Raw genomic sequence first — 25,071 nt, forward strand, 5'->3', positions numbered from 1 at the left:
ACCCAAATGCGGGCTGAGAATGCTACACAATATATCGAATTGTCACGGTTGTTGTGTTGACAAACATAATGATGATGCTGCTGTAGCATCATGATGTCAAAAGCTGTTGTACTACATTTCATGCCTAAAATACCTATACATTCTACATTTTATTATCAGTATCAGTTGGATGTAACAAAGCATTAAAAGTATCGTTTGTAATGTCACGGTTTCGAAATATTTATTTCTGTTCCGATATAGTCTCTGATACGAGTACTAAAAGTTGGGAAATCAAGCAGCCAGTAGTGATATTCTTCATACCTTTCACCTACAGCTTATCTGAAATAGGTGTCTCCATCTTAAATGTTCACTTTAACGTGTAAGATACAATTATCGATATCGGAGTCCATTGAACTGTCCAATATCCGCAGGCTGTATGAAGCAATACATGACAATGATGGAAAGTGAGTTTCTCGGTCATGTAGTCGGCATAATGAAAGGCCAACGGCTAGGATAACACGAACCAAGAACAAAACAAGGATAAATACTCAGTTCCTACAAAGAAACATATATATGTGTGGAATTCTCTTTGGGAATCTAATTCGAGACTGAATTTTAGTTACAACACTAAAATAAACAGAATGGAAGTAATATTACTGCATAGATTTTAACAGCTTATTCCTTGGATAGAGTACAACAAAACATTCTAATACCATATTAAGGCTGGTTCACAATTAACCGGGAACGAGAATCGGAACGAAAACGAAAACGGTAAAATTGTTAAAATGTGTACATTTAAATGTGAGCATTCACAATTAACGAAAAGCTTGCCGGAGCCCAGGATCGGGAACGGAGAGTTGGCCAAGTTTCAACTTTGGCGTTCTCGTTTCCGATCACAGTCCACTAGATTGATTCTATTGCCATCTAAGAGCTATTTTGTCGTCGTATATTTTGTAGAAAGAAGACCGTGATATAACCTATGCATTATTTTGTTCTGTGCTGTGCATCATGGGGCAAGTTTTATTTGATGAGATTCTAATTTTGAGTGTTGAGGAAAATTCTCACGTTTACGATAAGCGGCGCGCCTCGTATAAAGATGAGAAAATGAAGGAGAATACGTGGCTTTCTTTGAACACCGACCGTAAGCGAATCATATTTTATTACTGTATTAGTTGTATTACACACTACATATTCATGCTTCAATTCAATAATTACTGTTGTGTTCATTTTTGTTCTATTACAAATGTTTCTTCCCTAATTATTTTACGTTATGGTAGACTTAAAATAGGTTGTGATAATAAAGATGCATGGGCATATTTATAGTACCGTACATAATGAAATGTTTCAATTGAAATTTCGAAGTTGGTTAACCTGTGTTTATGTCGGCTGCCTTGTACTCATGAGAGAACGCCATTGGTCAATTATACACAAATAACATCAGATTGCGTAATATCGACTTTACATATCGTTATTGACATGCATATCGATATGCATAGTCGTCTACGTTCTCGGTTTATTGTGAATCAAAAATTTTCATATTCACGTCCTCTGCTTCTCGTTTTCATTCTGGTTCTCGTTCCCGGTTTATTGTGAACCAGCCTTTAGTCCAATGAATATATTTCTCGGAAAAAATAATTTTCCCCTCAATTTTTGTACTCTCTTACTCGATAAGTATTATTTGTACGATTCTGATTTTAATCATAATTGGGAAAACTGATAAGAAATGATCATCTATTTTCAGTTGTTCAATAAAATATACGTCTTTCTTGTAAATTTAATAAAAATATTAACACGTATCGTTATGTCCTGCCATTAGAAAGATTGGAAACCCTGCCGCAGTGACTAAGGAACGGAGTGTTGCTATTCACGTGTGTAGTTCTAAATGAACCGGCGATGAGCTGTTGTATTGTATTTATTTACATTCCATGGTATTCGTACATTGCTTCACAGCTAGAATACGGAACATATCAAACGAAAAAAACCTTAATAGTACTATAAAGTCTTAATTATAATCACTGTCTGTCTATATATATATATATATATATATATATATATATATATATATATATATATATACAGAAGAGTCTTACAGTACTGTCTACTAGTACAATACAAAGTTTTAGTATTAATAGTCTACTTAATAGAACACAGGAATATTCATGAAGCGTTGTTGAATGTCATGAACAGGCTTCGGTCCTGAGCACAGAAACGCATGAAGTTCAGAACGCACAGACGATAGTGTTGTGTTGGTCGAGTGAATTGGGAGATGGAGCGCGCCGTTACTTCGTGTCTCAACATGTAAACACTACATCACAGTACAGCACAAAATATATTACACCCTGTACAGATGCAGTATATACAGTACATTCCTAGTGTAGACAATAAATGTCTACCATTATAGTAATATACGTTACAAGAGCGGTATGTTGACGTTTTCATGGTCGAGGAAAAGATTGAAAAAGCGAAACGTAGTTGAGCTTTTTTAATTTCCGAGAACATGAAAACAAACATACTGCTCGTGTATCGTACATTATTTTGTGCGAAGATCGTTTATTGCATACCTGAAAGACGAATTTCTAATTAGTTGCAATGAAATCTTCATCTTGGTTTCTGTTTAATGACGGCAACTTCAGAACACCAAAATATCTTTCTTCAACATTGTTGCTATAAAATGTTTTCTGTGTTTACTATACTCCAGCAGGCCGTGATATACGTCTGTCTTCCCCCCCCCCCCCCAGTCTATAAATGCGAACTTAAAACAAACGGTAAGGTTATGTAATGATTTATTTTTCATTTTAATATTTTAACAATATTATTTATATAACATATTGCAGTAATAACATCCGCATCTGGAATCTTGTTGATTTTTTCACGGCTTCCTTAATGTTACTTGTATCAGGAATGCAATAAGTTTCGTGGAGTAGTAGACTTTACTTAATTTTTGCAAATATTTAAAAACAATAATTAACATTGGAATTTAGGTGAAATTGCAGTGGTAAGTTTCCAATTTATAAATATTACTATGTTAAACGTCTCTAAAAATAATATGTTAAAAGCCTAAAGCAGTAAAATGAATGTCGCGCTTAAGCGGTAAGAAGAGGGAAATTGTTATGTGTGTTACGTTGGGAATACTGAATGTGGTATTTCACACTTACCGCGTATTGGTTCTGTGCGGAAAACAAGCAAATATGCACGATCTCGCACAAAAGTATTAACGTGAGTTGTAACCTTCAATCAGATGTACCTACGCCGAAGCCTGTTACACGTACCGCAGCCAAGCAGCAATACACACAACGGTAATGCACATTACGGACCATCCTGTGCTGTTGCAGTCACACCTCCACACAGGTCATGACGTCATTAATACTTCGTGTACTCTAAACCTCATACTGGTTAGTCTGTGTCCCTAGACCGAAGCCTGGTCATGAATTCACCTACAGAATATAAGGCGTGAGAAATTAGGTACTTATTTAATTTGGCCCTAACTAATCTTATGTTTTGAGTTTCATTTTTTTATCCATATGGAGGCTATTAAAAATGTTTAATGTCATATAACGCACTCCTTTTTTTGATAACACGATAGATTTGCCGATGAAGTATGAAAGTCATTTTTTACGCGTATTAATGCTTTGAACGGTTACAAAGTTTCACGATTACTTACGAGGAAGATTATTAGCAAAAAAATATACTAACACATGGACATTATTTGTGGTTTTTTGAAAATAGTCCTACATAATTCCCTAGATTTGGCACCTACTATTATTTTAATTACTCTTTTTTTTATAGGAATATACTGTTACTATCTGTAGCATTTCCCCAGAATATTATTCCAAAACTCATTACCGAGCGGAAGTATGAAAGTATATTGTTTTTAAGGTATTGACATTTACTGTCTCTAGCATAGATCTAATAGCAAAACATGCTGAACTTAAATTGAGGGTAATTTCTTTAATATGATTTTTCCAATTTAACACATCTATTTGTAACCCAAGAAATCTGGTTGTTGTTGTTTCCATTAGGGACCTGTTATTAAATATTGGGTTAGATATTTGCGAAGTTGAACTTTGACAGGATTTAAATTGGATTATGTTAGTTTTATTACAATTTAATACTAATCATTTATTGGCTGAGAGCCAATCACATATTTTGAGAAGAATTGCCTCTACTGAAGACTGAAATGTGTTGTAGTTATTGGCCGTAATCACTATACTTGCGTCATCTGCAACTAATATGGGACGATCTACATCTTAAAACTATGCAGACGTTCAGCGTAATTTTCTAACTAACCATGCATTTAATTACAAAACGCATAATAGATTTTTATTTATTTCAATGTATTCTATTGCCCCTTTCAATCTGCACAGGCGTATCACTTCCACCGAGTGTAACAAATCCCCTGCTTTAAATGTAGTTAAGCACATACATTACCATGGGAACAGCATGTGACAAAAACTGCATTCACTTAGTAGAGGCCGAGGACTTCATTAAATTGTAAGATAATCTATAGAATACACAATCCAACAGTGTCACTGCTTGTATGGGTGTAACTAACTCAAAATAAAAGCTTCAGACAGTGAAGTTATTTTCACTACGCCCCTTCAAGAATTGTTATCATATTTATACCGGAAATTTACTTGACAAACAGCTGACTGATAGCGGGAGAGCATAAGTTCCTGTTGTCAGTTGTGACTGTATATTAATCGTTTGTATGACATGAAATTTACGAGTATGTTACAGTACGACATAATTCGTTGAGGATTTGGAAACAATCCACTTGTGTGTTTTTATCTGTTGGTCTTCTTAATAACTTCAATAATCGTGAACGATTTTTACAAATCTTGGCATACTTACAATGCTGTTCAAACACATATCAACACTCCAAGGTCAACTGAGAGGAAAAGATCCTACTTGGCTAAAAGCTTTAATCTTCATCTTCCAAAGTTTGTCAATACTATGTTCGTTTTTTGTTGTTTCGAAATTACTGCAATATTTATATTTTCTTCAAATACTGTATACAAATCATGTAAATAAATGATTCTTTACAAACGACTACTTTGTGAATTGTAACTGAGTAAGTCTATTGTTTCTTGTGTTACAATTATTGTCAAATATAGACACTGACAATAATTGTGTTGTTTTCTTCTGCTAAGTGTGTTTATAATGTCCAAATGTCAATTTAATTGAACACTAGAAGCGCAGAATAGATTCTTGTAAATCCCTCCGGCTAAGAACTGGTAAGAGCAACACGTGAATGACGCAATCTGCACAGACCGGCGTTCCGCGCACATACACTGCACTTTCAGTGTCTGATTTCTGACATGCTTGCTATAAAAGCTGTAACTTCAGCCACGGAAGAGGATACAAACGGAATATAATTATAATAATTCTTGACAGTGGGGTGCGGGGGCAAATCTAATCCAGATCTGGATTGTTTGTTACTAAATAATATTCTGTACTACATTATACGATAAGCCGCAAGTTCGGAAACTTACTGGGAAGCGTAAAGTTTCGAGGAAGTGATTACGAAATCATAAAAAGGCGTTCTTAATCACGATCTCATGAGCTGAGTCTTGAAAGTTCACCATAGGTCAACTTTTAATGGATCGATCCCTCTAAACGACGGTGAAAGTGCATCATTTGCTTTCGGTAACCAGACAACTAGGGTCAGAACAGCAACGGGTTACTTTGCGGTCAAGACACAGAGTCCTCGAGCACAAATTTCTTGGATGCTATCAAATGCTGTAACTTTCCCATAGTGAATAATATAATATTCCGGTTTTATGCGGAAGTAAGAGACCTATCACGTTTCAATCATTTTGATTATGATTTTTAAGGATGTAACAGAGCTGCATGTTCACATTTACATGCAACTTTTACAGCCTTAGGCTGGAGTATTTCTGTCCAGTACTGTAAGAAGTGATTGGAGTTCCTGAATACAAGTCGAGAAACGAACTCTCTTTATAATACGAAAAGTAATTCTCAACATCTATCATTTGCAACAGTAAAAATAGACTGGTATGAAATCTTGGGGTAGTACGGGTCTCCGGTATTGATTTAGAATTTAAGAGCTTGGGGCTTATCAGGTAGACTGGGCTGCTGATCCAGAGCTGAGTTCGGGCTTAGGTTGGATTCCCCTTTGGTCTTTGGTTTCTTCCGAGGTTTTTCACAGCCGTGGGACTGAAGCCGGATGGTGTATGGCGAGTCCTTGGCATCAACCCCTTTGATTAGATTATCCCCTTTTGATTTGATTACCTGGTTGGGTTTTTCCGAGGTTCTCCCCAAACCAAAAGGCAAATGCCGGGTAATGTTTTGGCGAATCCTCGGACCTCACCTCATCTCACTACATCTCGCCAAAATATTGTAAAAAATTGCACAAAATTGTAAAAATTGTAGAAAATTACTAAATTGTAAAACTATAAAAAATTTGTAAAAATTGTAATTGTAATATTGTAAAATTTTGACTTGTTCCACATCTTAAAGCTTCATTGCTCATGTAAGATCTATGGAATAAAATGAATGAATGAATGAATGAATGAATGAATGAATGAATGAATGAATGAATGAATGAATGAATGAATGAATGAATGAATGAATGAATGAATGAATGAATGAACTCGTCTGGGAATGGGACATGGCTCTGTCACAGCTGAGATAGGATGGTCCACATGTCAGCATCGGATTTATAAATGGCATCCAGGCCACCAGTCGGACTGGAATAATCATCGCATATAGTGCCCGCAATGGGCCAATAGGTCAATCTGCAGGGCTATTTCACTTCCAGCTTGTGTGTTTGTAATTGTTATTTTAGTGCATGGGCTGTCAGTTATTTGTCCTCTGAAACACTCCATTCTATCAAGCTAATAAAATGTTCTTATATTCTGTCATGACAGGTAACTGGAATCCAAGCAACTACACGGTTGAAGAGGTATTCAAAGCGACTGTCATAGTGCTGGAATTGGCAGTTTTGGAGCAGAGAGCTCAGATTCTGGGAGGCATCTGCATCTTTGACTTAGCGGGACTCTCCCTGCAGCACGCCTGGCAAATCACTCCCAGCATTGCAAAGAAAACTGTAGAGCTCTTGGTGGTAAGTTCTAATCATACGTAACGATAAAAGACAAAATAATTTCATTACATTTCATATACTCGTACTATAATTCAATAATTGTGAAAGACATTTAACTTCCTCACGTAATGCATTATTTCTGACGTAACAATGCTTGTTTGTCTTATTTTTATTGTGTATTATTACGATGTACCGAAGTACATATGATATTTCAGTGCAGAAATTCTGCGTCATCATATGATGGATGAGTGGAAAAGAGAAAAATTCTCTCCGGCACCGGGATTTGAACCAGGTTTTCAGCTCTACGTGCTGACGCTCTATCATACCGGATTCCCATCCCGATGTCGGATTGAATCCTCTCAGTTTAAGTTCCATCTCTTGGGTTCCCTCTAGTGGCCTACCTTTATGCACTGCTTCATAGATGTATGACAGTGGCACAATGTCCATATATGTGCAGAGGTGCACTGAGAGGATTCAATCCGACATCGGGATGGGAATCCGGTGTGGCTTAATGGATAGAGCGTCAGCACCTTGAGCTGAAAACCCGGTTTCAAATCCCGGTGCCGGAGAGAATTTTTCTCTGTTCCACTCATCCATCATCATATGATGACGCAGAATTTCTGCACTGAAATATCATATGTACTTCGGTACATCGTAATAATATATGATATGCGAAAAATAATCACTTTGTGATTTAAGACGGCGCTTATTCCGTCGGATCCCGGCCACTCAGTCACTCATAACGAGTGCACCTCTGCACATGTGTGGACATTGTGCCACTGTCATACATCTATGACGCAGGGCATGAGGGTAGGCCACTAGAGGGAACCAAAGAAGTGGAACTTAAACTGAGGGGATTCAATCCGACATCGGGATGGGAATCCGGTGTGTCTTAGTGGATAGAGCGTCAGCACGTAGAGCTGAAAACCCGGATTCAAATTCCGGTGCCGGAGAGAATTTTTCTCTGTTCCACTCATTCATCATTATTTTTATTGTATTGCTTCCTCAAATTTCGAGACACATACCAGATACATGCAAATAATAATTAAGATAATGCATTAAATACAATGTTAAGTTCAAGTAATTTCAAATTTACAACATTTGAAAAGCTGATAAGTTAAATAATAATAAAGGTATATAATAACAATGTTATATATATATATATATATATATATATATATAAGATACTAATATATATATATATAAGATACTAATATATATATATATATATATATATATATATATATTTGTAGGGAACCCCTGATATAGATAATAGTTATTTCTTTTAAAATAGATGTCGGCAGGGAGAGAGATTTCCAAAATTTCTCTAGGAAGCCTCAAACTATACAAATCTGGCTTTCAGGTAGAAGCTCCCTGCAAAGCAAGTTTGAATAATTTCAAGGAAAAATTGTTCAAACTTGCTTTACAGGGAGCTTCTACCTGAAAGCCAGATTTGTATAATACATTCGTTACTGGAGGTGCGTTAACAGAAAGCCACAATTTAAGTCACACAGTATTTGTGTGCACTCATAGTTGAGTTCTGGCGTCTTGTCAGCTCATGTGAGTTGTGTGGATATAAAAGGAAAAATTGTGACGGTGTCGTGTATAGTTCCTGGGGTAGCTCAGTCGGTAGAGGGTCCGCGCCCTAAGCGAAGGGTCCCGGGACCGATACCCTGCTCCGAAACTGTTCACCTAGTATCAATGAATAGACCCACTGCTTCTATAGCTTCGAGTTAGCATTTTTCTTTATAATAACGTAGACCTCGGATTTTAGGTTAAATACCTATTTTTTTGTGTAGGGATAAACTAAAACTAGTTAAATATCTTCACATTTTATATAAAATATGAACGTTTGAAAGCGGTTTTATGGTGTCTAAAATGTCTATTTTGCCCATTGGTATCTATTTGTGAGGTTTCAGAGCCTAAAATTACCTATTTCTGTTTGGTAAGTATATATATGTTTAATTTTCGTGCAGCAGTGAAAGAGAAAATTTTGCATGGGGTGGGCATGGTTCAAATATCCTGTAATAGTTCGGCTGTAGGAATGAAGACATTTCTGGAAGGTGTTTGGTTTTGTTGAGCACTTGAGCAGACAGTATGAATGTGATTATCCTGAAGTATTTCACATTCCTCGTAAGATATCCTGTATAAATTGTATAACTACCTTCAAGGCGTTCCACTGCCACTGGTCGTATATATTGTAGACATTGCAATATGCAAAGCCGCAGTGTTCAAATTACCTGTAATTTTACGAAATTAATAGGTTATAATATCATACTTAATAATCGTCTACGTATATGACCTAGTTATTATCTTACTATTTCATTTGAAAGCCTTTGAATGTTTATAGCTCATTAAAATACGTATCATGACTTCCTTTAAGAAAGTGAAGCGGAGAGTCCAATGTTGTACATTCAATGTACGCAAATGAACCCTATTTTTAAATACAGTATGTGCCAAAACAAACAGTACTGAAAATGCTTATTGAACTGAAAATGTATAAGTTACAATATTATAACGTTCTCTATAAAAGAAACATGTTCAAAATGCTTTCCATTATGTTCCAAACAGTATTCATAACGTTCGCGTAGATTTCGAAACATGTTTGCAAATGTAGGTTGTTACATCGTCGTCATCGTCATCATCATCATCATCATCATCATCATCATCATCATCATCATCATCATCTGGCACTACAATCCTGGGTGGGTTTTGGCTGCTCGTACAACAGTCATCCATCCTGTCCTATCTTCAGTCTTCTTTCTCCAACCCCTCATTCCCATTATTTCTAGGTCCCTGATGACCCCATCCAGCCATCTCTTCTTAGGTCTTCCTTTCCTTTCCCTTGCAAAATTATCTTGGGAATTTTGTTTTCGTCCATTCTCTGTATGTGTCCCAGCTATCTCAACCTCTGGGACTTTATAAATTTAACAATATCTTGTCCTCCGATCAGTTTATTGATTTCTTCATTATAACGTATCCGCTATTCGTTGTTTTCATATACTGGTCCGTATATTTTTCTTAGAATTCTTCTCTGCAAACACTGTAGGCGATCTCCTTCTACTTTAGTTGGTGTCCATGACTCAGATCCATACGTTATTACCGGTCGAACTGAAGTGTGGTAGGCTATATGTTCAGTTTGGTTGTTCTCGTAATTAGCCGAAGGTTGTTACAAGTGGCGAAAAAAGAACTGTGATTTTTCCTCGAAATTCCACAATAATTGTTGTCGGCGAGTTTTGTCGAAAAACGTTTAAAAAATCCAAAAAAAGTACAGGACAATTCTGCATCCTGTAGAAGTTTATCGGGACGGGATACAACCACAAACTAGTATATACAGTCACGAAGCTCAATACGTAATAAATATGCATCCATAGATAGTTGCTAACCACTAGGATCGCTACTATCGCCTCATTACAGGAAATGCGAAATAGTACCTGCACAGTCTATTGTTCCTAGTATCCTCATAAACTCAAGCTTCGTGACTGTATGAGCTATTCCATCTCAAATCGACCGAAATATAGAGAAAATTGACCTTACAATTTCTAAATACAATGAAACTTTTTTTGTACGTAGAGAACTGTGATACAATGCTTTCTGCAAAGTTTGAGGCATCAGAACTTCAAAGTGTTTAAATTAAAAATATTTAAATTTATTGTAATTCATCAAATTAGCAATTTTAAACTGTTGTAGCTCCGAAACCCTTTCACCCAATGATCAAAATCATGGTTTATTTTGATGCTGAGAAATTAAAGTTTATATTGACATATAAACAGATTTTCTTACTTTTTATGGAAATGGAGAAATTGAGATTTTTCCTCATTAAGACGCCTTTGCCAAGGAAAAAATATTTTAAAAATATATAGTTCGATTCCGCATTGAAAGTACAAATAAACACATATTTTTACTGATGGTTGATAAGAAAGTATTGAAAATATCAAATAAAGAAAATAAATAGTACGCGCGTGAACTAACCAGCTGACTGTGAGAGGGAAGCTAGCCGAGACAAGCAAGACCAGGAGACAAACACGTGATGTTTCGTCTAGTAGCGCATAGCTGGGCTAGCTTTATAACAAGTTTTCATAAACACAGGAGTAAAATGACGCCCAACGCTCGTTTATCTTCACCTCTCGGCCAGTGCGTGCGGTACTGCGCCGTTCAAGTCCAGGCGTGTGAAAATAATCTATTTAATACCCACGAAACTTATTGTCATACTACTAAGCAAACAATGCCGAATCCCTCCTAATAATGCAAGTTTTTTTCTCAATATTTTTTTACATTTTTACAAATTGGCAAAAAGCCTAAAAGTAAGTAAAATCAGATTATCTGTCTCTCTGCGTACAGTAAAAATAAGGATTACTTCTTAACATATCCTACCAAATGCCAGCTTCAAAATGAGCTCCCGTTCAATGTTCTGCAGTAAATGGCTGAAAGAGGCTTGTTTTTATAAAATACGCTAAATTTGTCGCTCAACAATACGAAAACCGTTTGACTTTCGATAGTATATTTTTGAAAATGCACTCTCCTCAGCACCTTGTATAATGTGTTTTGAAATTGAGTTGTGTGTTGAAAATATCGTTGGGGTGTTTTGAAATTGAGTTGTGTGTTGAGAACATACACTCTTTGACTCTACACTACGAACGCACCCTCACAGGAAACAAGAGGCGCCAAGACCAACAACGATCAGTTCTGAAGGTGACCCAAAATAGGTCGAAACATGTTAACAAGGTACGTGAAAATTTAACACAGAAAGTTCTTATCATACATATTCCGAAGTGACACAGTGTTAAAAGTTGTGTAATCAAGATGTAAAATGAAAATACTTTAAACTCGTTAAGATGTATCGATTGCGGTTAGTGAAACTGGCGGTCCATATTCCGTATAGATCGGACAGTCCTTGAACCTAGTCTAGTTTTGTCCCCGCGCCCGCGGCCTGAAAGTGAAAGTCGTCGAGTGCGTGCGAGCCTCACGAGTTCTAGGTCAGTTTCATTGATGTTGCGAACAGCCGTTCACGTGCCGGTTAATGGTTCTTTTTTGTTCGTGCAGACTGACCACTCGTAATTGTGTTTGTTTTGTCAGTAAAGTACAAAGGGAGTTTATTTTTCTAGACTTTCTCATACTCAAAGAGTAATTAATTATCTGTAAATATCGTTGTCGTCCACGACTTACAAATAAGTGTTAATATAGAGAACAATGTGAAAATACGTAGACCTAAACTTTCTCAGTGTCGTAAGTAAATAATAAACCCTTTGTGTGAAGTTGTACAGTACAAAGAGAACTAAGCATAACAGTTCTCTCACAGATTCCTTTCAGTTTAAAAATATGTAAACATTCCACAATTATATTAAAGTTAAAAGAATATTGCAGCCGAAAGAAATATTTTGCTAGTACGATAGACCTTCGCTCTCTAACGCAAGAAATAGCCTTTATTCTTCTTCTTCTTCATCTTCCATATCACCATTATTGGAAGTTCAATGTATCATTGCAACAGACAATCGCAATATGACCTCGCAGTTAAAGCGTCTCCATGGATAAATATATAATAGGATGCGAAACTGCGGTCAGCACCATCTGGCGGCGGGGGGGCTGAAATAAGATGATCAGCGCCCAACGTCGTAGGTGGTGAACATTAGAACTACGTGTTGGGTACATTACCCAGAGTTCTCTATTTATCCGTTCGAGATATTGCTCGAAGAGACAAGATGGCAGACAGAAACTTGCTAGTAACTGAACATAAAGTGATACGTGTGTATAAGCAGTGTATGCCAAACAGTAATGTTTATGGACGTTGTAAAAATAGTGTTGTTGAATGTATTGTAAAGTAATAGTAATATAATAAATTGAACTATCTTGCAGACTTTTCCATTGCGCTATACAATAAATACCAAAAGAATACAATCCCAATTATCTAACCTTTTGCATTATTTTTTGTCTCTGTCTGGTTATATTTTAATTGGGTAGTGTAAAATAGATCGTCTCTTTTATCATCCTGTTGGCTATGGTAAGAATTTTCAGTAGAAGATGCTGTGAGGAATAAAAATGTAAATGTTTTATTTTAAATTGGGTTAGTTTTGAATATCGATGAGGGTGGGAGGGAATATTTTCTGCACAGTTTAACATTTTCGTCACCAGGTGCGCTGCTAAATGCATGGAGTAATTAGTTACTCTTTTCGCTACTTGGTGCGCTGCTAGATGTAATAACGCCCCTCCTCCCAACAGGTGGTAACAAGATCAATTTCTACAACAGCGCCTCTAGTATGTGTTACGGGAAACTCATTAAGTTTCGCATCCTATTATATATTCATCCATGGCGTCTCTAGGTAAAACATAAATCCACCGCTGTAAAGTAACGGATGCGACAGCTGTATAAACTATTATATTTGCATTGTTTAATATGTTGATTTTGTAATTACTAGGGAGCGAAACTTGTTGCCCGATGAAACAGGTTTGCTGTTCTTTGGCTATAGGTACGGGTTTGTTTACTTGCGCGTGAGTAGTCATGGTCAGCGGTGGAGAGGGATAGGCAGAGACCACAGATCTCTGCATAATGACATGAAGCGTAGAATGAATATACGTAGGGGCGTCAGTAGGTAAATTAATTAACCATTTCAGTTTGGACTTAAAGATTGAAATATAAGAATTATTTAAGCGTGTCAGTAAACTGGTGATTAAGAAAGTTGAAAAATGTGAGTTACATGAAGCATATTCATTGTTTGTCAATTTAAATGACTTATTCAACCCAGAAAATATTGTTCAGATAGATCTAAATGCTGATAATGTTAATGCACTCACAGAGAGCATTAAAACAATGATTTACTTCAAGGATGTAAAAAGTACTGATTGCAGTGTGGCATTTCTCACTTAGTTCTGAAGCAATCATCCAACACTTTCAATGTTGAAGTTGACGTGATTGAGGCATTACGAGCTCTCATGTTGAATTACGCTGAATTTACATCTGCTATGTTTGGTTCCTTGTGCATCTGCTGAATAAACTGATGAATGAAACCTTTTTTATCATTATTTGGACGCCTAATGCGTAATACAAGGTTATTTTTTCACATAAAAATCTCTTTCCAATTTATATGAAATTAATACGATTATCTTGGTGATTGGAGAATTAAGAGAAAGATTATCAGTAGCCAAGCGAGTAGAGCAACAAGTTAATATTACTAAATTCAATATTTTGAAATTAAAGGACGAGGAAGCTAAGCAAAATTATCAGGTCGAAATTTCGAATAGGTTTGCCACTTTAGAAAGTTCCGACGAAGTTGAGAAAGAATTAGATGTTAATGACGTGTGGGAAAATATCAGAGATAGTATCAAAATTGCAGCTGAGCAGAGCATAGGTTATTATGAAACTAAGAAAAAGAAACCGTGGTTTGATGAAGATTGTTGCATGGCAGTAGAAAGAAGGAAACAGGCAAAATTGAAATTCTTACAGGATCCAGTTGAGGAGAAGAAAGATAATTATTTCAATGAAAGACGGGAAGCAAGTCGTACACTTAGGAATAAAAAGAGAGGTTACTTGGAGGAAAAACAGAATGAGGTAGAAACAAATAGTAAGAATAAAAACATTCGAGATTTATATAAGGGTATAAAGGAATTTAAGAACGGATATCAGCCAAGGGTAAACGTGATCAAGGATGAGAATGGTGACTTGCTTGCAGACTCTCCATCAATCCTAAACAGATGGAAAAACTATTTTGCGCAACTACTAAATGTACATAGGCCAAATAGAAATGATCGGGACGAAATTGAAATACAAACTGCTGAGCCATTTATACCCGAACCCACGCTTTCAGAAATCGAAATTGCGATAGAAAATCTGAAAAAGTACAAGTCTCCAGGTATCAATCAAATTCCAGCAGAATTAATACAAGAGGGTGGAAGTGCATTATATAGCGAAATTTATAAACTTGTAGTTGCTATTTGGGAAAAAGAAATTGTACCAGAACAATAGAAGGAGTCCATAATTGTACCTATTTTTAAAAAGGGGGACAAAACCAACTGTGGTAACTTTCGAGGAATATCACTTTTGTTGACGTCGTACAAAATTTTGTCCAATATTCTTTTGAGAAGATTAACTCCGTACGTAGATGAAATTATTGGGGATCATCAGTGCGGTTTTCGGCGTAATAGATCGACAATTGATCAGATTTTTTGTATTCGACAGATAATGGAAAGAAAATGGGAGTACAAGGGTACAATACATCAGTTATTCATAGATTTCAAAAAGGCATATGACTCGGTTAAGCGGGAAGTATTATATGATACTCTTATTGAATTTGGTATTCCCAAGAAACTAGTTCGATTAATTAAAATGTGTCTCAGTGAAACATACAGCAGAGTCCGTATAGGTCAGTTTCTATCTGATGCTTTTCCAATTCACTGCGGGCTAAAGCAGGGAGATGCACTATTACCTTTATTTTTTAACTTCGCTCTAGAATATGCCATTAGGAAAGTTCAGGATAACAGGCAGGGTTTGGAATTGAACGGGTTACATCAGCTTCTTGTCTATGCAGATGACGTGAATATGTTAGGAGAAAATACACAAACGAATAGGGAAAACACGGAAATTTTACTTGGAGCAAGTAAAGCGATCGGTTTGGAAGTAAATCCCGAAAAGACGAAGTATATGATTGTCTCGTGACCAGAATATTGTACGAAATGGAAATATAAAAATTGGAGATTTATCCTTCGAAGAGGTGGAAAAATTCAAATACCTTGGAGCAACAGTAACAAATATAAATGACACTCGGGAGGAAATTAAACATAGAATAAATATGGGAAATGCCTGTTATTATTCGGTTGAGAAGCTCTTATCATCCAGTCTGCTGTCCAAAAATCTGAAAGTTAGAATTTATAAAACAGTTATATTACCGGTTGTTCTGTATGGTTGTGAAACTTGGACTCTCACTCTGAGAGAGGAACATAGGTTAAGGGTGTTTGAGAATAAGGTGGTTAGGAAAATATTTGGGGCTAAGAGGGATAAAGTTACAGGAGAATGGAGAAAGTTACACAACACAGAACTGCACGCATTGTATTCTTCACCTAACATAATTAGGAACTTAAAATCCAGACGTTTGAGATGGGCAGGGCATGTAGCACGTATGGGCGAATCCAGAAATGCATATAGAGTGTTAGTTGGGAGACCGGAGGGAAAAAGATCTTTAGGGAGGCCGAGACGTAGATGGGAGGATAATATTAAAATGGATTTGAGGGAGGTGGGGTGTGATGATAGAGACTGGATTAATCTTGCACAGGATAGGGACCGATGGCGGGCTTATGTGAGGGCGGCAATGAACCTTCGGGTTCCTTAAAAGCCATTTGTAAGTAAGTAAGTAACTAATCTTACAACTAATTAGTTATAAAAAGCGAAATATACTATTTTTATCAATTTTTTTTTTCGAAGTTAATACGGAATTCTGTGGTATCTAGCCCATGATGTAAGTTACTTGTCGCAGTTGATAAAGCGTCGTAAAATAACCAATTAAAAAGTTACTCGTCGACTGCAGCACAAAACAAGTAAACAGCGAACAACTAAGGCACAGTGGTTCAACTGAGCACGACCCACTCTGCCTTCTATTGTACACAGTAGAGGGACTCCAGAACACAGCTAACCTGACACCACTTGCCTCTCTTCCAACGGGCAACAAGTTTCGCTCCCTGATACTTACTTTTATAATACCAACATTAAAATAAATTGTATTTTAAAGATGCCATTAATAATAGTAACCAATAATTGATTTAATTGTCTCTATTACGGAGAGAAATCAATAGGAAAATTACTATGTTCATGGCAGCTTGACGTTTAAATTAAGAAGGCTATGGATGTAACTATTATGTTTTGTTTGCTTTCAGACAAGTTTTCCAATAAGAACACACGCCATTCACATCATCAACGAATCCTGGGTATTTGACATCATGTTTGCTTTTTTTAAACCATTTCTGGACGAAAGAATGAGAGAAAAGGTATGTATTTTATTTTATAATATTTTATCATTCCACCAAACGTATTAAAAGTACTGATAATTTCAATCTTGTGATAATTTATACTATAATATAATTCTGCAATCCATGGAAGTGATTTCGTTTGGTCTTTCACCTATGTACCGTATTCTCAACAATATAGGAGTCTCTATTACTCTTAAGTGTCTACTATAATAGGAAACTGTCAAATTTTCAAAATAACCGCTACGGAGTAACGGTTAGCTTGCCTGACAGTGGAACGAGCGGGCCTGGGTTCAAATCCCGGTTGAGATAAGTTACCTGGTTGGAGTTTCTTACGAGGTTTTCTCTGAACCATTTGAAGCAGAATTTCTGGGTAACTTTCGGCGTTGAACTTAAATTCATTTCACCTTCATTAACACCACTTCATTAATCATCCTCAATAATTACAGGCTGACCTGGCGGACGTGATTTCAGGGTCCGCCTACAGATGGCATCTGTCTGTGGGAGCTGCACATACCCCAGAGAAGCCACAGGGGCTTTGTATTGTACTGTATTGTATTTCTTAACATTCCATGGTATTCATACATGCTTACAGCTATAATATGGAACAAGTCAAAAAACTAAAAAGCGGACGGGGAAGCGTAGCTCCCTCGGATAGATGGCGCCTTGGTGAGTCGTGGAATTGACGGCGGCTGGTTCTTGTGGCTAAGGATGCAGCAGATTCAGGCACGTGAATTGCGAACAGATGTCATCGATCTGAGAAGGCTGCAGAGGAACATCACAGGGAGGCGGGAGTATGGTCTCCTGTCAGACCTTGGTGCTGTGGCTGAATCGATACGATGGCACCAAGCAGTGAATCACGTGCTTGAAAAGAAAAGCGATTCTAAACATTTAAAAAATTAGATTAATCTAATTATTCAATTCCTAGCCTGCTTCATGGGTGTATGCGGCAGTTACCCGCCTTCGTAGCCCAGTTGTCAGAGCGTTGACTTACGAGAACCGCGGACCTAAGTTCAGATCTCAGCCATGAAGTTGTATTTGTGGTGAACAAAGCCAAGGTTGTGGGGGGTTTTCTCGGGGTTTTGCCGTTTTTCCCTCGTTTTTCCATCAACGTTCTACTCATTTCTATTTTCATCATCTCCATTTCGAAAAATAGGGAACTTCCTGTGCTGCATGATGTCAAATCCACCATCCACCACAATGGATATCCATAGCAGTTTGTCCAAAGATTGGTAAGTGTCAGTAACACCGAAGCAGCCCCCATAGGATCTCACCCCCTGACAGGGTTATGACAAATCATATACCGTATAGTGGCAGATCACCAGCAGAGGTATATTATACGGATATGAAGGCTGGAGAAGAATGCGTAGTGTGTAGAGATGAACAAAACTAACTGCCGCTCTCGCTCACTGTCTTAATTGCACTTGTCTTTCGAGTCTCGACTCGTAACTCTCGTGCGCTTTGAGTCTTACTCATCATTCTAGAAATAGCATTAGATCGACGTGGAAAGATTTCGTAATTTTGAATAACATACATAATTGAAATAAATTGCATTGTAAATGTTTGAGACAAAAAGACTAAACAAAACAGTACCTTAGCTATCAAAATATTCTGGCTCCATTACATTATATTACCTATAGTTATATAAATAAAAAAAAAACAATTCTGAAATAAATTTATATGTCTATGAAACATAAAACATGCGTTAAATAAAGCGTTAATATATATATTGTGAAGTGGACAAACAGAATAAGAAATGAAGCTGTGTTGAAAAGAGTAGGTGAAGAAATAATGATACTGAAGCTGATCAGAAAGAGGAAAAAGAATTGGTTGGGTCACTGGCGGAGAAGAAACTGCCTACTGAAGGATGCACTAGAAGGAATGGTGAACGGGAGAAGAGTTCGAGGTAGAAGAAGATATCAGATGATAGACGACATTAATATATATGGATCATATGAGGAAATAAAGAGACGGCAGAAAATAGGAAAGACTGGATAAAATTGGGTTTGCAATGAAAGACTTGCCCTTGAGCAGAACACTAAATGAATTATATATATATTTCCTTGAGATTGTACACTTGATCTCAAACATACGAAAAAAAATCCTAGCCTTTCAATAGGATCTAGTAATTAAATAAAGATTGGGGAACGGATTATTATACAGTACACTGAAAGGTAGAGATGATGTTTCAAATAGGCTACTTGATTGTTTATAAATATATAACAGTTGCCAAAACAGATAACAGTTCAGTCTGATTTGTGAATATAAACAACTGTGACGATTCAAGGCTGCTTGACGTTCGAGAGGTGACCATCCCCGAAGTCTTGAAACACTCACAAGCAATCTTTACATCAACGACGCGACGTAGGCAATATTGTCGTGCGGGTTTTCGGCTTTGCGGGCGCTGTTAGTCTTGCTTTCTCTATCGTTGTTTTAACTGCAGTAGTGTGGCAGATTTTAGGGTCGGAAAAGCCGAGAAACATAGTCGGCACGCAACTCATTGAGGTAGAAGACTGTCAAAACTACATGTTTTATTTCAGAGATGATAAAACTGTGATGGCTATTAATGAACTTGAGCGATACCGAGCGATACTTTGGTCAAAATGTTGCTTAATGTCAGGAATATATATTGATATAATGACTTGTAAATGCTGATGTCTGAAGCTTGTTGGTAACGACATTATTAGACTTGAAGAGACTCTCACGATTGCAATATAGCATTACGTAATGACTATCACGTTTTCTGTGCATGTTTCAGATTTTTTTCCACGGTAACGACCTCGAGTCACTCCATTCGCACGTAGATCCCAAATTTCTTCCCAAGAAGTACGGTGGAATGCGCCCGGAGTACAGCTACACTGACTGGATTGACTCACTGCTGAATAACCAAAAAATAGTTTCAGGTAAGCATATCAGTAAATAAAACTGTCTTCTAGACGAGAATTCTTTAGTACTCCCTGTATTTTATAACTGATCATATAGATATAGATAAACACTACTTCTGAAGACTAATACACAGAGCGTTCGCCTACGGGTGAGGCCAGGAAAGCGGCATGTATTGATACACCGCTTTGTGCGCGCAGTTGTTGAGACACGCTCGACAATCAAGGGCATCAACGTCGACAAGTTATCAGTTGTGAGCCAGATGTTGCAGTATTTAACACGTACAGTGCAGTTCCTTGACATAGTTGCTTAAATATTCAGCGTGTGTGTAAAATTTGTTGGCAATGCAAAAAGCAAAATTCACGCTTGAACTGAGAGTTTTTATGTATGATGCATATGTGAAAACAGAGTCATGTAGAGAGGTGCGTAGGCAATTTGAAGTGAAATATCCGGGTGCTCCAATTCAGGGTAGAGAAACTGTTAGACGTCTTGTTAACACATGAAGAACAACAGGGTCGATAAATGCTACAATTCCTAAGCGAAAACGAAGAGTATTGACGGAAGAAAAATTGATGAAATCAGTCCATCATTTACACGCTCTCCTTATAAATCTCTAAGACGTGTTTAACAGGAAGTTAGTGTTTCAAAAACATCAGTCTTTACTGCTGCTAAACTTTTAAAATTAAAACCCTACAGAGTATGGTACAGAAAGCGGAAGCTTACGGATAGACCAGACGTCTCCAAAAGCGTACTCACGAGTAAGCCCCTGAACGGAACCGAAGGCAGTACGTAATGAGCCGCTCCGCCTCACCCATCCCCACCTGTACTGTACTCAATGTTTATGCGCAAACGAAGAGTAGTGGCGGACTGCCATTATCATTGTGTTGGTCGGAGTGTTCCACATTTTCACAATGTCTTCTAATCATGGACGTAGTACATTCAAGGATGAATAGGAAGATACATTTTTTTTGAGTTAGTGGGGAGAATGTGAAATGCTTAATTTGTTCGAAAATTCTTAAGAGTGTGTTAAAATTCAACATGCGACGACAATACTCGACTCTTCACAAAGAATATCATACAATTACAGGTATGTGGGACATGTGAAAAGAATTTATTTTGGGGCTATCTGTATAACTGTTGGTTATACATAATAATCAGTGTATTACAAAACGTTTACACTCAGTTCCGCATGACAAACATATAGTTTTTCGTTTAATTTTAGGTGAAGTGCGTAGGCCTACAAATATTTTGATAAATATAAAACAAGAAAATACAAACACAAATCACACACGTGTCCTCAGTCTTAAACAATAAAAGCTTCTTACTAGCTATGTTCTAGCTTGGAATATTGGGAAGTCAATGAAGCCCTTTACAGAAGAATCATTTGTAAAATCGTGCATACAGGACGTTACTAAAATACCATGTCCAGAACAAAGTCAAAGTTTAAGAAAATTAAATTGTTTCCAATTGCAGTTCAGAGAAGCAATTTCAAGATTGTAAATGTAATTGAATCTGAAGTCGAAACCACAATTAACCAGTCTGTAGCTTACTCACTTGCATTGGACGAAAGCACAGATAGAAATGACAAAGCTCATCCGAGGAGTTAATGAACATTTTACTGTGTCTGAATGTCTTCTAGATGTAATTACAAAATACAACTGGAGAAGATCTTTTCCAGGCACTGAAAGGCACCATAGAACAGAAGAGGTTTAATTTGCAATGGCTTGTGTCAATAGCAACAGACGGGGCTCCAGCTTCATAGCATGGCAAATAATATACAAACGTATGATATTTCTTATTCTTTTGATGTTATTATTTGTAAACATAAGCAACACCGTTGCCGCGATCCCCCACTGATCGCTCCCATCTGTTGAGGTACGAGTCTCTTCCCCTTACAGCACACTGTGTTCGGCGGGCTGCATCGAGAGCACGAAATACGATACGCTTTTTGGAGACCTCTGGGATAGACGATTCCCGCAAGCGACACCGCAGGCAAGCCGCTTTCCTGGCCCCACCCGTAGGCGAACGCTCTGTACTTCTCTGTCAAATTTCGTATCCATTAACCCAATATTTTTTACTCACGATCTGTCTATTAGTCTCCCTTCAGAGGAGGGTACAAACTGTGACTGTCCTCGCACGCAGGCCGCTCGGGTGAGCCCATTGCACTACCCGGGATGGAATGGCGTACATGCCCTGAGATCCTCCGCGCTGCAGATCCCGCTGCGCGTCGCCTCCGAACTCTCCTACAGCCTACATGATCTGTTTAAATTTTCACGTAGGCCTCACCGCGGTCCCTCAACCCCGATCCCACGAGTTACCATGAGCCCACACTGCATAGACTACCACTAACAACTAATGACCACATATCCACGGGTTTCAAATTCTACTGTCCGCAGCCGACTCTATATCGGAGCAAGCACTAAATCTAGGAAAGAAACGGAGATGATGATGATGATGATGATGATGATGATGATGATGATGATGACGATGATGACGACTTCATTTTCCATGAAGTACCGTACTCTTATTGTTACTAAGAATAAACTTTATTTTATTTCAACATTAACTAGAATATATAGCTTCAGCTTTGACTGAGATTTCGATAGTCATTTCATCAATAAATTTACGAGGTGTTCTTACCTTGTTAACAGCTTTCCATTAAACTGCTTTCGTTGTACATCTTCACATGTTCGCATTAATCTGCAAGAATAGGAGTAACAATTAATATACCTATACTAAATGCTAGAAAATGTTAACTTAGCTATTGTAAATTTATCTTCACATAACATGGTTACCATAAGCTATAAAATCGTGTTATCGTAAATTATAAAATCGTACTTTTTCTAAAGTTGTCCTAAAAACGTTCTTTGGTTTACCAAGTCAAAAGTTGTTCTCAGCGAAGTTAATTAAACACTGAAATAGTGTTATATCAATGTAATTAATTTGATTTATGGTTTTCATTCAAATGACTTATCTATTTAGGAAACAAATATTGTGCGAGATCGTGCGCATTTGCTTGGTTTCCGCACAAAACCAATCCGCGGAAAGTGTAAAATTCCACATTCAGTATTCCCAACCTAACACACATAACAATTTCCCTCTTCTTACCGCTTAAGTGACATATTCATTTTACTGCTTTAGGCTTTTAACATATTATTTTTAGAGACGTTCAATATAGTAATAATTATAAATTGGAAACTTACCACTGCAATTTCACCTAAATTGCACTGTTAATTATTGTTTTTAAATATTTGCAAAAATTAAGTAAACTCTACAACTCCACTAAAGTTACTGCATTCGAGATGCAAGTAACATTAAGGAAGCCATGAAAAAATCAACAAGATTCCAGATGCCGATGTTATTACTGCAATATGTTATAGTAAATAATATTGTTAAAATATTAAAATGAAAAATAAATCATTACATAACCTTACCGTTTGTTTTAAGTTCGCATTTATGGACTGGGGGAAAAAAAAGACAGACGTATATCACGGCCTGCTGGAGTATAGTAAACACAGCAAACATTTTAAAGCAACAATGTTAAATATAGATATTTTTGTTTTGCTAATTTGCCGTCATTGAACAGAAACCAAGATTGAGATTTAATTGCAACTAATTAAAAATTCCTCTTTCAGGTGTGTAATAAACGATCTTCGCACAAAATAATGTACGATACACGAGCGTTATGTTTTCTTTCAATTCTCGGAAATTAAAAAAGCTCAACTACGTTTCGCTTTTTCAAACTTTTCCTCGAACATGGAAACTTCAACATAACGCTCTTGTAACGCATATTACTATTACCATATATAATAATTTGTTTTTAATGTTATCTGTATCGCGAACGTTTTCGCCTCAATGGAATCTTCAGGCATTTTCATACAATATTTAAATATTTGTGCATGTCAATTGAAATATTTAAGTTACATATGCAGGGTGATTCACAAGGATTTACCGTCCCTTACGGAGCTTATTTCCGAAGACATTCTGAGCAAAAAATTCATATAAACATGTGTCCTAATCCTAATATTTTCATAGTTACACTAATACCATTATTCTTTTGTTTTAAGGTAAAAATATTACAGATAAAGAACAAACTATTCAGGAGTAATATTTCTTCAAATTAGCTAGTATTCTGAAACTAAAAATGTGTTGTGAATTCCATAGTTGCTTCGTACAGATTTTTTTTTTTTCGATTTTTAACTACAAAATGACATTTTTCCTAAGCATTTATCACAATTGTTACAAATAACTCACGCAACTGTTGTGAATTATTTAAGACTGAGCATTAGCATGCATAATTAAACTGGAAAGAATGAAGTTTCTAAAGTCCTATGATTTGTAATAATTGTGATAGGTGCGTAAGAATAATAAGAATAATGTAATTTTTAGTTAAAAATTGAAAAACAAAATCTGTACGAAGCAATTAACAACACATCCTTAGCTTCAACACATGATACTTGTGAATAGATCATTCTCTATTTGCAATATTCTTTTACCCTTAAAACTAAATAAAAAAGGTATTTTACTAACAAATTCAATTAGTGTAACTCTGAAAATATTGAGATTAGGACACAAGTTTATATGACTTTTTTGTTCAGAATGTCTTCGGAAATAAGCTCCGTAAGTGGCCGTAAATCCTCGTGAATCACCCTGTATAAATAACAGTAAAATGGAACATTTTAAATATTGATAAAAGACAAATACATATAATTCAGCTATGGGGACTATCAGCAAAGTAGGGAGGGAACGTGTCCTACTCACTCCACACTCGTTTGATTGGCAGGCGAGGGTTAACGCAGTTGTTTTGCTAAGTCAAGTGCAGTGGTGGATTCGACACACCTTGCGCGTCAGTAATTTCTCCGTTGTTATTTCTTGTTTCTAAAACTTTACAGTCTTTTGTTTATATGAAGTGCATGACGTGTCATACAATAATTATTACAGGAACCTACTGTGATTAGGCAAATTATATATTCTTCAATTTTATAACCACTTCTTTATCATGTGCACGAAAAGTTCTTGAACTGCCTTGTGATGGGCATAATAAATTGTTTATTTTAAAAAACAATAAAGAAAAAAAACAAAGCTCCATTGTCATGTAACTGTACAACATATTAAAAAATATAATGTTCAACATAATAAATTGTTTCTTTTTAAAACCAATAAAGAAAGTGACTAAGCTCCATTGTCATTTAACTTGA

The 25,071-nt window shown here is 36.6% G+C and overlaps 1 protein-coding gene across 1 annotated transcript in view; it reads left to right on the top strand.

The window, feature by feature from the left end:
• Nucleotides 1–25,071, top strand: part of LOC138710919 (alpha-tocopherol transfer protein-like) — a 151,187-nt gene that overhangs the window by 120,563 nt on the left and 5,553 nt on the right. Inside the window, exons 5-7 of the mRNA XM_069842116.1 lie at nt 6,870–7,063; nt 16,901–17,011; nt 19,749–19,893. Coding sequence (XP_069698217.1) covers nt 6,870–7,063; nt 16,901–17,011; nt 19,749–19,893 — 450 coding nt within the window. The remainder of the gene's footprint in view (nt 1–6,869; nt 7,064–16,900; nt 17,012–19,748; nt 19,894–25,071) is intronic.

Source organism: Periplaneta americana, chromosome 12 (genome assembly GCF_040183065.1).
Source record: "Periplaneta americana isolate PAMFEO1 chromosome 12, P.americana_PAMFEO1_priV1, whole genome shotgun sequence".
In the NCBI taxonomy this organism is placed as follows: Eukaryota; Metazoa; Arthropoda; class Insecta; order Blattodea; family Blattidae; genus Periplaneta; species Periplaneta americana.